At 40.5% G+C, this 14,889-nt stretch overlaps 1 protein-coding gene across 1 annotated transcript; it reads left to right on the top strand.

The window, feature by feature from the left end:
* Positions 1-1,023: 1,023 nt before the first annotated feature.
* Positions 1,024-14,071, top strand: LOC140555815 (von Willebrand factor A domain-containing protein 7-like). Its single transcript, XM_072679133.1, has 14 exons — positions 1,024-1,212; positions 3,357-3,629; positions 4,475-4,568; positions 4,650-4,778; positions 5,698-5,884; positions 6,427-6,599; positions 6,757-6,869; positions 7,182-7,298; positions 9,551-9,724; positions 10,194-10,326; positions 11,365-11,517; positions 11,621-11,713; positions 12,568-12,830; positions 13,697-14,071. Exons 1-14 carry the CDS (start codon positions 1,024-1,026, stop codon positions 14,069-14,071), a joined length of 2,466 nt encoding a protein of 821 aa, XP_072535234.1.
* The last annotated feature ends 818 nt before the right edge of the window (positions 14,072-14,889 follow it).

Genomic DNA, 14,889 nt, shown 5'->3' on the forward strand with positions numbered 1-14,889 from the left:
TGGTTTGGTTAAGAAGTCCTGGTGAAGCTGATGCATCAAATGCTTGTGAGGCTCTTAGATTAGCGCTGCGGATACAATCTTACCTGACAGCCTAACAAGCACCTGACACATCCGGAGCTTTACCGGAGCCTCATATCTGAGTATTTTAAATACTTTACTATACTCTCTTGGTAAGGATGTTCTGGTAGATGTACGGCCGTTTGGATGGATGTTAGAAGCAGGTCTTGTTCTTTCAAAATGGTGTCGCACAACACTGCTTTTTTTTCTGTTGTGTTCAAAAGTTAGTTAGCTCTGCTCTACACAGCTCTCAATAGTGTTAAATAGCCTATTGGAATGTTGATTTAGCATAATTAGCTATTTTATTCATTTTAAATTCATACGATGATAAATCATTAGTTTGCTAGTGTGGGCCGCTATTTTTGGCCTGGAGTCTGGGTCAGCTTTTTTGTGGTCTTCGCAAGTAAGTGGTGGTAAGTGGTGGAAGAAGTGGAGGAAAGGGGTTGGAGGTTGGTACAACGAGGAGGAGTTTGGAGTTTGGTCCTTCTCTTAAAAGTCTAACTCTTAAAAAGACAATTACATTAACAGACACAGACAGTTCCATAAAACCTGGCATCTTCTTCAACAGTACCTGCACAATAGGAGGATATGATGCCAATTCTGCATCAGATCAAATAGTTCAAATTACATCCTAATTGGAAGTTCAAAGAGAAGTTAGGGGTTGAATTGTTTTTCTTTATATAATTGTTGCAACTAATGTAAACATATTTTGGGAAGATACAAGATACATTTAATGTAAACTTTTAAAGTAAAAAAAACTTTTAAAGTAAAAAAAAAGAAACAAATATTGTGGGTATTGAGCTTTAATAAACACAATATTAAAAAAAATTCAATTGTTAACAACAATGAACTTAACTGTTGATTTAACTCTCAGCTAAGATTGCATTATCTCTACTGGCTTGATATTAACATAGCATGGCTGTTCTAATTGAGATCAATTCTGTTTCTTTTCTAGTTGCTCCAGTAATGTTCCCAAACTTCATCTTCACCATGTTCATCCTGCTCCTCCTTGTTGCTCAGACAAGGATTCAGGCTTTTAATATCATTCCTGATTCCTCCAGCACCCATCAAAACATCACCATCAATGCTATTCTACAGAAATCAGCAGAGGTGTGTCAGAAAGTGCTTTCAAAGCAGGGAAGAAACTTTGTTCAGGTAAGATGACATGATCAGGACAAAGCATGGTTATCTCTTGAATGGCTAAAGAACCTTCTCTTGATGTAAAGGTTCTTTAATAATTATTCTTAGATATTCTGCCATATTCTTGGAGTCAATGATTTATGTATTTATGTCTTACTTAAAAAGACTTCCCTTTTCACTTTTTGTTGTGATGTTTTGAGACGTGATGAGATTGATATACATATTTATGTTGTGATCTCCGCCTGGGGAAAGGCTGTGTCACATGACTGGATGACCAGCTCTTATAGAGTCGCACATATATACACTTATGTGAATCTACCCAGATGTGTTTTATTTACATGTAAGGTCTCCAAATCCAAACAAAAACAATACTAACAATAATAACTATAGTCCTCAGTCTTCTATAAGTCTTCTCTAAATTCTAAGTCTTCTTTAAGTTCTGAGTCTTCTGTAAGTCTTCTCTCGGTTCAGAGTCTTCTGAAAATCTTCTATAACGTCTGACACTTCTATAAGTCTTCTCTAAGTTCTGAGTCTTATATAAGTCTTCTCTAAGTTCTGAGTCTTCTATAAGTCTTCTATAAGTTCTGAGTCATTATGAACTTCTCTACATCTATAATAAGTTCAATGAGTATAATAAGTATACTTTTAGTTAGTAAATCTCTTCTTAGTTAGTACATTTCTGTCAGATTAGAGAGAATTTGTTCCGCTCATTGTTGTGTTGAAGACAAACTTCTGTCACCCCATCTGACTTTGCATGCACTGTGGATCTGGGAAAGCTATGCTTTAGCTGATCACTAAGATCAACTAAAGAATGCTGTCTGTAAGCAGTCTTAATCTAGCTCTAGGACACCACCATAGGACCTCAGTTTTAGAAAACACTACTGTTTTTTTTTTAAGTTATGAAGGCAAACCCAGCAAACCACTGATCTTCCTTTCAACCCAGACTTAAAAAGTAATTATGAATGAGTGAATGAATTCAGAGCAAACAGGGTGGTTACACAAAGCACTGGAATTGCCTGTATATCTGGATGCTTTTATTTCACTCTTCTCTTAGTCTGAGCTCTGCTTCTGACTGTGGACTACAGCTCTGAGATGCACAACTGATCACTTTTAACCATTATTGTTCTATTATTTCTTAGAATCTGCAGCTCTGATGTTGGACTAAGCATCTTAACTGAGCAATGTTTCATTTTGTGTCATTTGGTCACTCCTCCTCTCGCTATTCTCACCTGATCTACCACTAAGATAAGATAAGATAGCACTTTATTGATCCCAAAGGAAATTGTAGTGTCACATTACTGTACATATTGCACACAGGGTTCTACATTAGTGGAATTAGTGGAAACAAAATAAAAGTTACAGAAGAGTTATTAACAGCAAAAAATTATAAATAAAAGTAAGCAGAGCCGATGTGGATACAATATAGTATATGTATTATTGCTCTATAGAGATATGAGGTAGTAAGACTATAGAGAAAATGTAATTACTAGGAACCACAGTGACAGGAGAGTGTAACTATAGTAACAGCAGTAGGTCATGTAGAAATTACAGTGCAAAAGGAATCCCTAACTATCAAAAAAAAGAAAAACATAAGATCCAAACTCAAGATTCATCATCTGTTGGGCTGATCCTGTTAGGATGGTCTGATCTGGTCATGTTGGTCAGCTGTTCCTCTTGTAGATGATTTAGTGGACGGTGGAACAGCGGCTGATCTGTAACTGTTCTGAGATCTGTTTAAACCCCTTCCCAGACTCCTCCGCACCCCCACCCTTCTTTCTGAAGGCCTCAGAGAGCTCTCTGGATCTGGCCATGGTGATCTTCTTCACCACTCACTTCAACCATCAATCAAGAGCAGACCAGACTAAACGTCCAAGGTTTAAATAAGACAGACTCAGAATGAGACTTAGTTAATGTAGGGTGTCTGTTAGCGGACATTAAAGAAATTAGCAGTTAGCATTCTCCTCCAAGCATGTGGAGCTCCAGTGGTGTTCTGTTAGCAGAAGTTTGAAAAGATGTGATGGAGCTGGTTGGTCTGGAAAGAAGAAAGTTCTAGGCTTCATCCTTCCAACACTGGTATGATAAACTGTTCACACTCGAGTCCCCCACTAAACCCCCGGGTGGCTCTAGTCCTGTTCAAGTTTTACCCGTTTTATCCACAGCCAAAATCACTCACTGTAGAGTCTGTGGCGGAAGCCTGCCTCTCCCCTGCCTCAGCCTTAACACTAAAGTCGGCCATCAGTGAGATTAAAAACAGGAACTTCATGACGGACTTAAAGTACTTCAAAGACCCAAAGTACCATTTTGATAATGAGAGATTTGAGGATGGACGCAACGTCATCACAGAGGGAGTGAAAAAAGTGAAGGCCAGCCTCATGCAGAAGAACTACGAGTTTGCCAGAGAGCAGCTGGGCGAGATCCTGCACACTCTACAGGTAACAGAGCAGCACCAACATTCATTCATAGCACTCACTGGTCACTTTATTAGAAACACTTACATTCTAGCTCCACTATACAGGGGTACAGTCTTCCTGCCCCCTCCACCCCATTCATCATTGGTCAGTTTCTGACCACAGGACCGCTGTGTACAGATATTATTTAGGTGGTTGACCTGATTGGTCAGTTAAAAACGGTAGCTCAAATTATTTCCACCCACAACTTGTGTCAGTCATCCTCCATTTACATTTACATTTACATTTACAGCATTTAGCAGACGCTCTTATCCAGAGCGACTTACAAAGTGCTTTGCTATTTACCCAAGAAAAGCCTCAGCTAGTTAGAATAGACTAATAATACAAAAGATACCTCTAAGCTTAGACATTACTAAACACAAGACAATAAGGTGACCACAGTACTCTAATCACCCAAGTAACTGTTTAACTCTACTCAAGTCTGTTTACCTCAGCTCTGCTCCATTCAACTCTATTGAACACGTGTCACATCAACTCATCTTTGCTTTGAATTATTTGATTATCATAAGAATAATAATGTGTAAAGCTTATCGATTTATTGACAAAGGCAAAATACAAATCACCCGTTAACATTTTAATACCATGGCAGCAAAAATGAGCTTCAGACATTCATTTCTTTTTAGTTAGACAGATGCTACCACAGAAACCCTCTATCTCACTGTACGGCCAACAGGGCAGTACTGCTTCTCAGGCCAGGACAGGTTCATCCCTGGTACTTTTCATGGCTAGAAAAGTGTTTCTAGCTTTACATCTTCAAAATCAAAGTTCTGCTCTACTTGACTGATGCTGCTTTCATGCTGGTTTTGAAGGATTTCTACAGTCACAGTAACTGGATCGAGCTGGGGAACAGATCTCCATACGCAAACCTCATTAATCCAAACCTGCCTCTTGAAAAACTTGCAGGTAAAAAGTGTGTGTGTGTTTGTGTTTATTTTATAACTATATCAATGAATGCCAATGAAATGCATACCATCTTTAATTCAGACAAGAACACACCGACCTGCCGCAGCTGCGTTGATGACGACTGCTCGAACAACATCCTGGATACGGTCATCAGTCAGAAGTTACTGACATCTGGATATACCAATGGGATCACCATTAGCAAACCCGCTGGTATGGAATGACCGTTTCCACATGGCTTTCTATTAACAGTATACTGTCACTGTCCAATGAAAATCATGCAACTCTGAATGGAAGTAAGAATGTAAAATAAGAGTTTATTCCAAAACTTTTAGAGCATTTCTATTGGTCTATTCATCCAGATTTATTTACACAGTGGCTCAAACCATGAAGAAAACGGAAAATATTCTCAGGCCCTCCCCCGGGGTGATCCCGAGCCGCCGACCACAGGCTCAAATAAGGACTTTTTTTATTTAGGACATTTTTATTTACGCTCACGTGTGTTTGGTTTGGTTCATGAGTTTGTTTGGATTATGAGTTTCACCTGGGACTGGGGGGTACTTAAGGAGCCTCAACACCCCCTTTCGGTGCCGAGAATATAACCTATTGGAACCTTCCAGATGCCCTGCGGTTCCTCTTTGGTCTCAGAGGTGTTTAGATCAGCTCAGGCAATTCACCCTCGTTCAGGAGTAGGTTTTCCTGGCTACTCACGCTTCAAGCGAGGCTCGCTTGCTAGCTTCCGATCTGGATACTGTGGTCACCCACGTCCCAGCAAGGTGTACAACGCCCGCAGCAGCACGCTGCCGTTTCAGATTTGGTCAGCCTTGTTATTTGGTTTTGCGGCTGGTACCCCAGCTTCCCTCGTTTTGTTATTGAGCGCTGTTCATAGTTACGCTTACTTAATACCCCTCTAACGCCCAGACGCTGCCTGTAGGGTTTTGTTCTAATCCCCATTTTGGTTTCTCCCCAGTTAGACAGCCTCCCCTTTACCCCCACTCTGCTCACGACTCCTCCCAGTCCCAGGTTGTGTGTTGTTGGCCATTTCGTCATACAGTGCTCTGCTTTTGAGCTCAGCGCTTGCTTAAGTGTCATTGCTAAACATGTGTTCCTCTGACTGCCTGTAAATCAACAGGGAAGTGCAGCCATGGAGGAGCTATCGACCTGACGAGTCAATTGGATCCCAAAGGTGGCATCAACAAGGACACGCCCAAGTCTTCTCATGGCAACCTTCACTTCGTGGCAGCAGACGTGGCCACAGCTGCCACCAGGGACCTGCTGGAGGACATCAGAAAGTCAACCAATGACATTGAATTCCTCAGGTAGAAGAAGGAAGTCTAGTGAAAGCACATCAGCAGCCTTTAGTGTTTTAGACACTTGAGGCTAATGTAGCTAACTAGTAATAGCAGATTATACCCCCCACCAATTAGCATGGTGCTAACTGCATGTCTAAATCATCACACACTCTCATCGAACTGTGTGGAGGTCTTCAGTAGTCTCTAATAGACTCTAATAGACTTGCGGTTCTGTGGTTTTTGACTCTACATGACTCTTATCTAGACCTGTTATCCAGAACATGGACTGAAGCCTGGACAGAACATTTGTGCCATAGCCCAGCGGGTCAAGGCAAAAACATCTATGCTCTCTTTACTTGGAGTTTTATTTGGAGTTTGAAATGTGTTTATGTGTAAATAGCCCAGTATACTTACTTTGTACTGGTTTATTGGTGTGTACTGGCTTCTAATTGCTGATTTGTGTTTGTATAGACCCAGTATGGACCCAGGTTTATTGGTAAGTGTGTGTGTGTATATATATAATGTCAATAATGTCACTAATATCCTCAATAATGTTCTTCATCTGCCAGACTGATGGGAATCTCGTCCTCGTCTTCGGTGCTCTGTATCGTGATTGACACCTCAGTGAGCATGGCAGATGAAATTGCTGAAATCAAGCGTGTCACCTCCTTCATCATCGACAGTAGGCGGGGCACTGCAGACGAACCCTCCATCTACATCCTGGTTCCTTTCAATGACCCAGGTAGGCTGGTTTACCTGTGGTGCTTCTGGGTGTGTGTGTTCTATCAGTGTTACAGCAATGTATTTGTGCTTGTCTCTGTATCCTGGTGTTTGATAAACTGATCTTAATTATGAATATGTTTTTATCTCCATCCATAAATATCATGATTGTCTTGCAGGTTTTGGACCCGTGACCAAAACGACAAACCGGGATGACTTTAAAAGTCAAATCAACGCTCTTTCAGCAGCTGGAGGAGGAGATAACCCTGAAATGAGTCTCTCTGGACTTTGGGTATGGTCTGTCATCACCTGTCACTGACACTCTGATTATAATCTACATTTTGTTATAAACTGCTTCTAGATTGACAGTACAATTTACAAAGTGCTCTCTATGAAAACACAGTCCCAGTCCAACCAGTTCTCAGTTCAGTCTAACTGGTTTTCACTGTTGGTGGCTGTTTTTTAACAGATCAGCCGGTGGCTGTTTTCATGCATTTCATAAACCCTTATGAAAACCGTCATAATCTCAAACACAAAAGACAGCAAAAGGATGCTTCACATACCTTCAGACTCTTTCTTCAATTCCTGCCTGTCTCTCGCCCAGCTCGCTCTTGCAGGGGCACCGGCGGCATCAGAGATCTTCCTCTTCACTGATGCCGAACCGAAAGACGTTGAGATGAAGAGCACAGTGCTGGCGCTGATCGAGAGCACCAAGTCCACGGCAAGTATTTCATCAATATCTGACCAATCAGAGATGGAAAATTCAGGTCCAGAAAGTAAAGGTTCACACCAGAGCTGCCCAGGCAGTTGGAGCATAATCCTGAGATGGATTTTTACTTTCTGGACCTGAATAGTGACCACTCAGTGAGGTCAGTCAGTGATGATGATGGTGTTTTTCTACATCGTTCCAGACAAAACACATTATAAACTGAACCCACACGACAGAGCTGTCATTGAAGAGTTAGGAGCTGTGTCTAATATTAGATGTTCAATGAATACTGTCTACTATGGCCTTACAGTATACAACTATAAACTTGTTTGTAAGATATGTACTATTATATACTCTCATTTCATTTTACTTTGAATTTGTACAAAATTAACAAAATTGTATTTCACTGATTTCATTTTCATTTAAATGAAAATAAAGGGCTGCATTAGTAATGCCATAGAAGATTCACTTTTGATTCTATATAAAAAAACATTTTGTAAAGAAGCTGTGAGTGTATTGTGTATAACCTTTTAACTGGTAAAGAACCTTAACCTGTTTAATCCTTTAAGCAGCATTATGGGAAAATTGGTATTTTTGGCTCCTTCTACAGTTGAGGAGTGTAACTTTAACACCACTGCAGTAAATACACATTGTGCTTTGTAGATGTCATTCCCTCTATTAGTCAATGGAGTATCAACATGATTGTGAAGCTGCTGTTTAAGGATAATATTGCTTTGAGAGGGTTTTCACACATATATATTTATATTTATATTTTATATATGTATAAAACTAAAATGGTTCTTCTGTGGCATTGCTCAAGAACCCTATTGTAGCACTTTTATTTTTAAGGAAGTACTGTCACCTATACTGGAGCTGTTGACCAGTATTGATCAATAGGGACATTTAAATGTAACGGTCAGTGGAGCACTCTTACCCTACTGTAATTAAGGATTAACCCTATCAAATGGGTTTTATCTTTCAAATGCTCAAGAAAACAGCTAACAAAAGCCAGAAGCTTCTGTGAGAATTATGGAGAACATTCTAGATGTTCTCAAAAGCCACAGACAGGCTGTTTCTACCTGTCTGGGTGTTCAGTCCAGACAGTTGCTTAAAGCATAGCATTTTTTATGAAGTATTCTGTTTTTAAAATAGACTATGTGGAAGTGTAGACTGCAAACCTTCAATCTAGGTGGAAGAGGAGTGACTTTAATATGATGATGCATGTTTTTTTCATTTATTGACAGTAAAACATATAAACATAAAAAGTTCAACTCTAGAGAGGCCTCTAGAGAGGCCACCCAGGTGCTTGTTCAGTCTCTCGTCACTTCCAGACTTGACTACTGCAACTCTCTTCTGGCTGGTCTCCCTCTGCGCACCATCAGGCCCCTGCAACTCCTCCAGAATGCGGCGACATGGGTCGTCTTCAATGTCCCTAAATTCAGCCATGTCACTCCACTGCTGCGTTCTCTCCACTGGCTTCCTGTAGCTGCTGCCCAGGTCATCAGATTTAAAACCCTGATGCTGGCATACAAAGCCAAGACTGGACCAGCCCCTCCATACCTGATGGCAATGGTCAAAAGCCGATCCGCACCAAGAGCCCTTCGAGCTTCAAGTACGGCTCGGCTCGACCCGCCATCCCTCAAAATCCGCGGAAGACAAGCGTCCAGGCTTTTTTCTGTCCTGGCACCAAAGTGGTGGAACGAGCTGCCCCTGGGTGTCCGAACGGCCGAGTCGCTCGCTGTCTTCAAACGCAGACTGAAGACCCACCTCTTCCGAGAGTACTTGGGCGAATAGAGTACTATGGTCACCTTATTGTCTTGTGTTTAGTAATGTCTAAGCTTAGAAGTATCTTTTGAATTATTAGTCTATTCTAACTAGCTAAGGCTTTTCTTGGGTAAATAGCAAAGCACTTTGTAAGTCGCTCTGGATAAGAGCGTCTGCTAAATGCTGTAAATGTAAATGTAAATGTAAATCAATACAGAAAAAAAATTGTTATTTATTATGTAAACGAATAGTAATAAGTATTACTTTTACTTTAGATATGCCGTAGTACTGATGAAACCCAGTTTACCAGACCACCGTAATCCCAAAACTACAATACATTTACATTTTCAATGGTAAATCATGACTGGTATCTCAGCTTAGTCCAAGACCCAAGGCTGGGATTTTTTTTTTTTTTTGTGTGTGTGTGTGTGTGTGTGTGTGTGTGTGTGTGTGTGTGTATCACACTCACCACGTCTGTGTTTTATTCGTTTGTTAAACAGGTGAACTTTTTGCTGACCAATCTTTTGACCAACACGACTCGCAGCCTCTCAAACTCTGTGAACCAGCTATATGAGGATTTAGCCCTGGCCTCAGGTGGACAGGCCATCGAGGTCTCCAAAGAACTGCTGGCCAACACCACCAGCCTCATTACTAACTCCACCATCTCTGGACTGGTAAAGACTCACTAATATTGTGATCCTCTGTCAGTGTCAGAAACTCTCATTCTGAACAATACATGAACATCACTATGTTTACTCTTTCTTTGATTGGATTAAACAATAATAAGTTCCTACTGATCAAAACTGCGCTCTGAATGAGCTCAACACTGCTTCAGGAAAAAATACAGTGCATCCAACAAGAACCAAAGCTTCATCCATCTTTACAGTTTACAGAAAGCTCTGCTGATGGATTCTACAAATTGGTCTATTTTACTGTATGCAGTGTGAACACGCACCACCCTACCTTACACCAGTAAACACAGAGTCAGTACATTTCTATAGGACTATAGGAAGGCTTTATGGACGTCAATGAACAAAAGTGGTTATTTTACACCTGTATTGAAAACCATTTTAACAGAACCACTGTGTGGTATATGTGTCACTGAAGTAAAGTTCAGAACATACTTTTCCTATTTTTCCACAGGTGACCATATTTCAGACAGTGAGGGACCCCGGGAGAGCAGAAGTCTTCTCCTTTGTGGTGGACTCCACTGTGCAAAACCTGACCTTCTACATCACAGGAAATTCAACACAATTCTCCATCACGGCTCCCTCTGGTGACTACATTCTTCTCTACCGTGAAGAGTTTAGTTTAACTAATAGCAGTAAACTTAGATTTTTCAAAATACAGTGGTGGTAAATGAAACCAGGCATTGGTCGTCATAACTACAACTATATAGAGGCAAAATATACCCATTTTTATTTCCAAACCCATCAGTGAAGCTACACAAGTCTTCTGAGTTTTATATGGAATGATGATGATGGTGATGATGATGATGATGATGTTAAAATAGTGGAGAATCTCAACTGCAGTTTTCTTTAGGGACTACTTTTTGCCGCACTACAGCGTGTATCCCTCCACCATTTTAATTATATGATTTTAAAAAGACGAACTCTTCTCAGAACTCTGGTAGAACAGTGTCTCAGGCATCAGGCAGCGTCTTCATCAGCATTAGGTGAAGAACTTTCTGTGAGGAGCTTTTATTAGAGCTTCAGACGTCTGCTTCCCTTCACCTCCACTGTAGAACCACAGCTCTGACTGGGGGAGCTTATCTAGAACCGAGCATTTCTCACCAAACCCACCAAAACCCACCAAACCTTATAAACTAAATGCCTGTGTTCATCTTAACTTTTTAATTATGCCGAATTTTAAATCCTAACCATAAACCTGGCCTTAACCTAAACCTTAAATCTAACCCTGAACCTAACCTTCAAAAGGGTAAGGTAAGGTTAGGTGTTGGATTGCATTCAAAAGACAATACGTCTTACATTTCAGGTGTTTAAAAGATATTTAGTTGAATGTCAGGTAAGAATCTATGATGCATCTATAATGGACCATCCCAGTAAAGTGATGCCAAATTTTTGAACAGTAGAATTCCCCTTTAATTCATTTACATGGCTGTTTGTAGTGTTTCTAGTTTGTCAGTTTTGGCTTCAAATGTTTATCAGAATATCTTTTTATTCTTTTCTGACAAAGATGAAAGTCACACTAAAAAGTCTTTAAAAATAACAGAGAGAGCTTGCCTTTGTGCTGAAAAACCCTGGCCTTAACCACACCCTTCTGTAAGAAAACTGTGTTTCCCCTCTCCTTCCAGGCCAGTCTCAGTCCAGTGAGCAATCAGATGGTTCTGTGGGAGTCATTCAGACTGTGTTCAACTTCCATACAGTGAGAATCAAGACGTCCAGCCCAGTAGGACAGTGGCTTATCAGCATCAGCTCAGCTCAGCCATACAGTCTCAAAGTGACTGGTAACACTCTCTCAAGATCAATAAAGTCAACAATTCAGCTCTGTTCATCAGGTTTGTTAGGTGCATGATGTATATTGTAAATATGTTGTTTTTCTTAATCCAGGTAAAAGTACTATAAACTTCAAGTTTGATTTCGTGGAGGTTGTCCAGACCCCTCAACCAGGCTACGCTGTGTATAAAAGCAGACCTCCTGCAAGTGAGTCCACAATTACAAATAGGGAAAGATTCAGTAATCAAGGTGGCTACCACTACTGATTTTAGCTATGCTACAATCACTTTATCTACTTTATCCATTTATATAGATGATGATTCTCTACATAATGAAATAGTTTTCATTTGTCATTGAGAATGGGAACTCTTTTAGAGTGAGAGAAAGAAACCTTAAGAGGACTCAAAAGGAGAACCCTTCCCTTTCAGTCAACACAGGATAGCATAACAAATATCAAAACAGCAGTAAAATAAGACTAAAATAATAAACGGTGGTAATGTGACAGCAGGTCAAGAGATATAAAATTATAAAGTTGTGAGTAAGTTCAGGACATATGGTCAGTTTTATTATAAGGGGATAAGACTAGTATGTTCTGTAGTATGTACTAAGACAAGTTCATAGGAGAGCTGGGTTTGAGCACAGCAACAGAACAGCAGGAACAATGCATCTCCATACATGGGTAAAAACAGGAAGAAGAAAGAAAGGAAAATCAGAGAGGTTAGATGGGTCATGGCAAACACAAGCAACTTCACCCAGTGGGAGAAACCGGTCCAGAGGTGCAGACAGGCAGCAGCACCCAGCCCCAACAGACTCACATCAGCACTGAGCAGAAAACAGAAGGCAGCTCAAAACATGGGAGAGAGAAGAAAGGAAACAAACAAAAAAATGTGTAATTTTAAATACAATGAACCACAATTTCACACCAAATCCCCTGAACTGAGTTGTGCTGACATTTGGGAGAGACTGTGGAATTCCTCTTGGACAGCACAGGGAAAGCAGACCACCCCCAGTTTCTTGAAAATATGTAACCACATTTCTTCTCTTCTTCTACCTGATGACAGCTGGAAATGTCACTCTGCTGGTGTCCTTGCTTGGCTCTGAGTCAGGGGTGCTAAAAGAAGTGACTCTGGTTGAAGCATCAGGCTCCGGGGTCTACAAAGGCATCCTGGAGGACGTGGGTAGTGGAGACTATATGGTGACAGTGACCACAGTGCCCAAGGGAGATTTTTACATACGCCTCAATGGACAGTTCAACTCCTCCTCCACCTCAGCTTTCCAGAGACAGTCCTCCACCCGATACAGAGCGTCCAACATCACCGTCACCGTGAGTCCTTCACACCAAACACTAGTCGACTAGTCATCATTATCATAGTAAAAAAGGAGTGTTCTGGGCATCAGTGAAAAGTATTCTGTTAGTAGGGGCTGAAGGGGCGAATGTAGTGGCAGAAGCTGTGGTCTGAGGTGGGAGGTCTGGACTGTCAGGAAGTTTCTGTTGTATTTCAGTCAGTTCTTTTTTTTAAAGTTATTACATGAAGTTCTTTTTAGTTAAGTGGAAATGCATAGATTCTCCCTTTTTTCTGAAAGGACTCTTACTGTAGTCTCAGGAAGTACAGGGCTAGCCTGGGGCTGTGTTTTTAGCCTACAGTTGAAAAAAGAGTAGCATTTAATTAACTGTGCACCCTCTATAGCATTGTATTCTGATATCACAGTGTTTAGGGAGAACTGACTAAAACAATGAAAACAAATGTGAAACCAGTATTTTACTATTAAATGACACATGTAATGAATATATCACAGTTTCTCCAACAGTCTAAACTCTGTTAGCAAAGCTGACTAACAGGAAAAAATTGACAATATTAACCACTAAGGTTTCCATGATTAATATGCTGCAAACTAGCTAACTGACTGTCTAAAACAGTGGTACATTTAATATGGATTTCAGTTGTTGTTAGGTCACATAGGTGTGCATATATTGTGTATTTATCAATTGAATTTATAATTTATTAGCCATTTAAACACTTTTTATAACACTTATCCATTTTATAACACTGAGTTATGCACTTGTGATGTCTCACGTTAATATCTTTGACAATGAGGCACAGTCTAATGTACCTAACCCTTCTCTGTCTGGAGTATTTCATCAATATCAGTCTATCAGAAGCTTCTTCTGACTCTTGTTCTCCTCCTCAGGCTGTGAACAATGACACATGGGTTGCTGGGCAGATTTTCAAACTTCCTTTCAATGTGACAACAAGCAGCAACCTGAGTAACTACATCATCAATGTCAAGAACAGTCGCCAGTACAACATGACGTTCCCCAGCTCCCTGACAGCAGGGGGCGATGGTGTAGCCAATGGCACGGTGGAGCTCAGTGCCCCATTTAATGCTATAGATGGCACAGGGGTCATCCTGACCATCGAAGCAACACAGCCGGGGACAAACGACACCAACTACGCTTTCCTGAGGCTTGCTGTGTCCAGGGAAGTGGTGCCCTCTGCTGGCCTGGCTCTCAGTCTGTGGCTCAGTGCTCTAACTGTCCTCATCAGTCGCCTCAGCCACCAGTAGAGTTTTATTGGGTGGAGAGTCTCTGTCTGAGTCTCATCATTACTTCTAGAGTTGTGAGTCTGGTGACTGCTCTTCATTTTAGTTAAAGAATCATCACAGTTGTGTTTATAGGGTTTTTACATTGTAAATTAAATACAAACACAATCCTACAAAAAACAATATTCTACATTTTAATGTTAATAAATAACTACAAGATTGAAGAAAGTCCTTTTTTATCTATAAATGTTATCGGATATTTTCCCCATTTTCTCCCTAATTTGGATTCAAACCAGCGACCCTCTGATCATGGTGATAGCACTTTAGTCCACTGGCCCACCTGGGGTACATTTTTAGGGGTTTCATGAATTTTAGTGTAGAATTTCTACATCTCTAACCTATCCATTATTAATTTCTGCATACAATATCTGAATCACATCAATAATGTTTTATCACCATCATCATTATAATATTGCTCTTATTCTGACTATTCTTTGAATAAACTTTAAAGAAATCTCTGCCTGTGTGGACTGCATTTTTAAACATCCCAATCCAGATGGATGTCATCTGCATAACTGCGACAGCCTGATTTGTTGTCTTTTAAGATTTGGCCTAATTAAAGCCTATGTTACAGACCTCAAATTAGACATGAGGTCCAATTTTTGGTGACATTTATTGGGGGGGGGTTGTCTGAAAATACATAGAAAAATACAGATTTAGTTTTTTAGCATAGATAGTGCTACTGCTTTCACTCATGCACTGTCTGTTACTGAATGTTCTTCACTAGCCTGAGATGCACAAACATGATAAGTAGAGCAGTTAGTGCCCCCTTTTGATTTGAC

This window comes from Salminus brasiliensis, chromosome 5, assembly GCF_030463535.1.
Source record: "Salminus brasiliensis chromosome 5, fSalBra1.hap2, whole genome shotgun sequence".
In the NCBI taxonomy this organism is placed as follows: Eukaryota; Metazoa; Chordata; class Actinopteri; order Characiformes; family Bryconidae; genus Salminus; species Salminus brasiliensis.

What these genes read in the sequence shown, in the direction of transcription:
- LOC140555815 (XM_072679133.1), top strand. Translation starts at nt 1,024, where the DNA reads ATGTTCCCAAACTTCATCTTCACCATGTTCATCCTGCTCCTCCTTGTT. An exon ending in AGGGAAGAAACTTTGTTCAG is followed by an intron (nt 1,213 to 3,356) that starts GTAAGATGACAT and finishes TTTTATCCACAG; the next exon opens with CCAAAATCACTCACTGTAGA. An exon ending in CGTCCAACATCACCGTCACC is followed by an intron (nt 12,831 to 13,696) that starts GTGAGTCCTTCA and finishes TCTCCTCCTCAG; the next exon opens with GCTGTGAACAATGACACATG.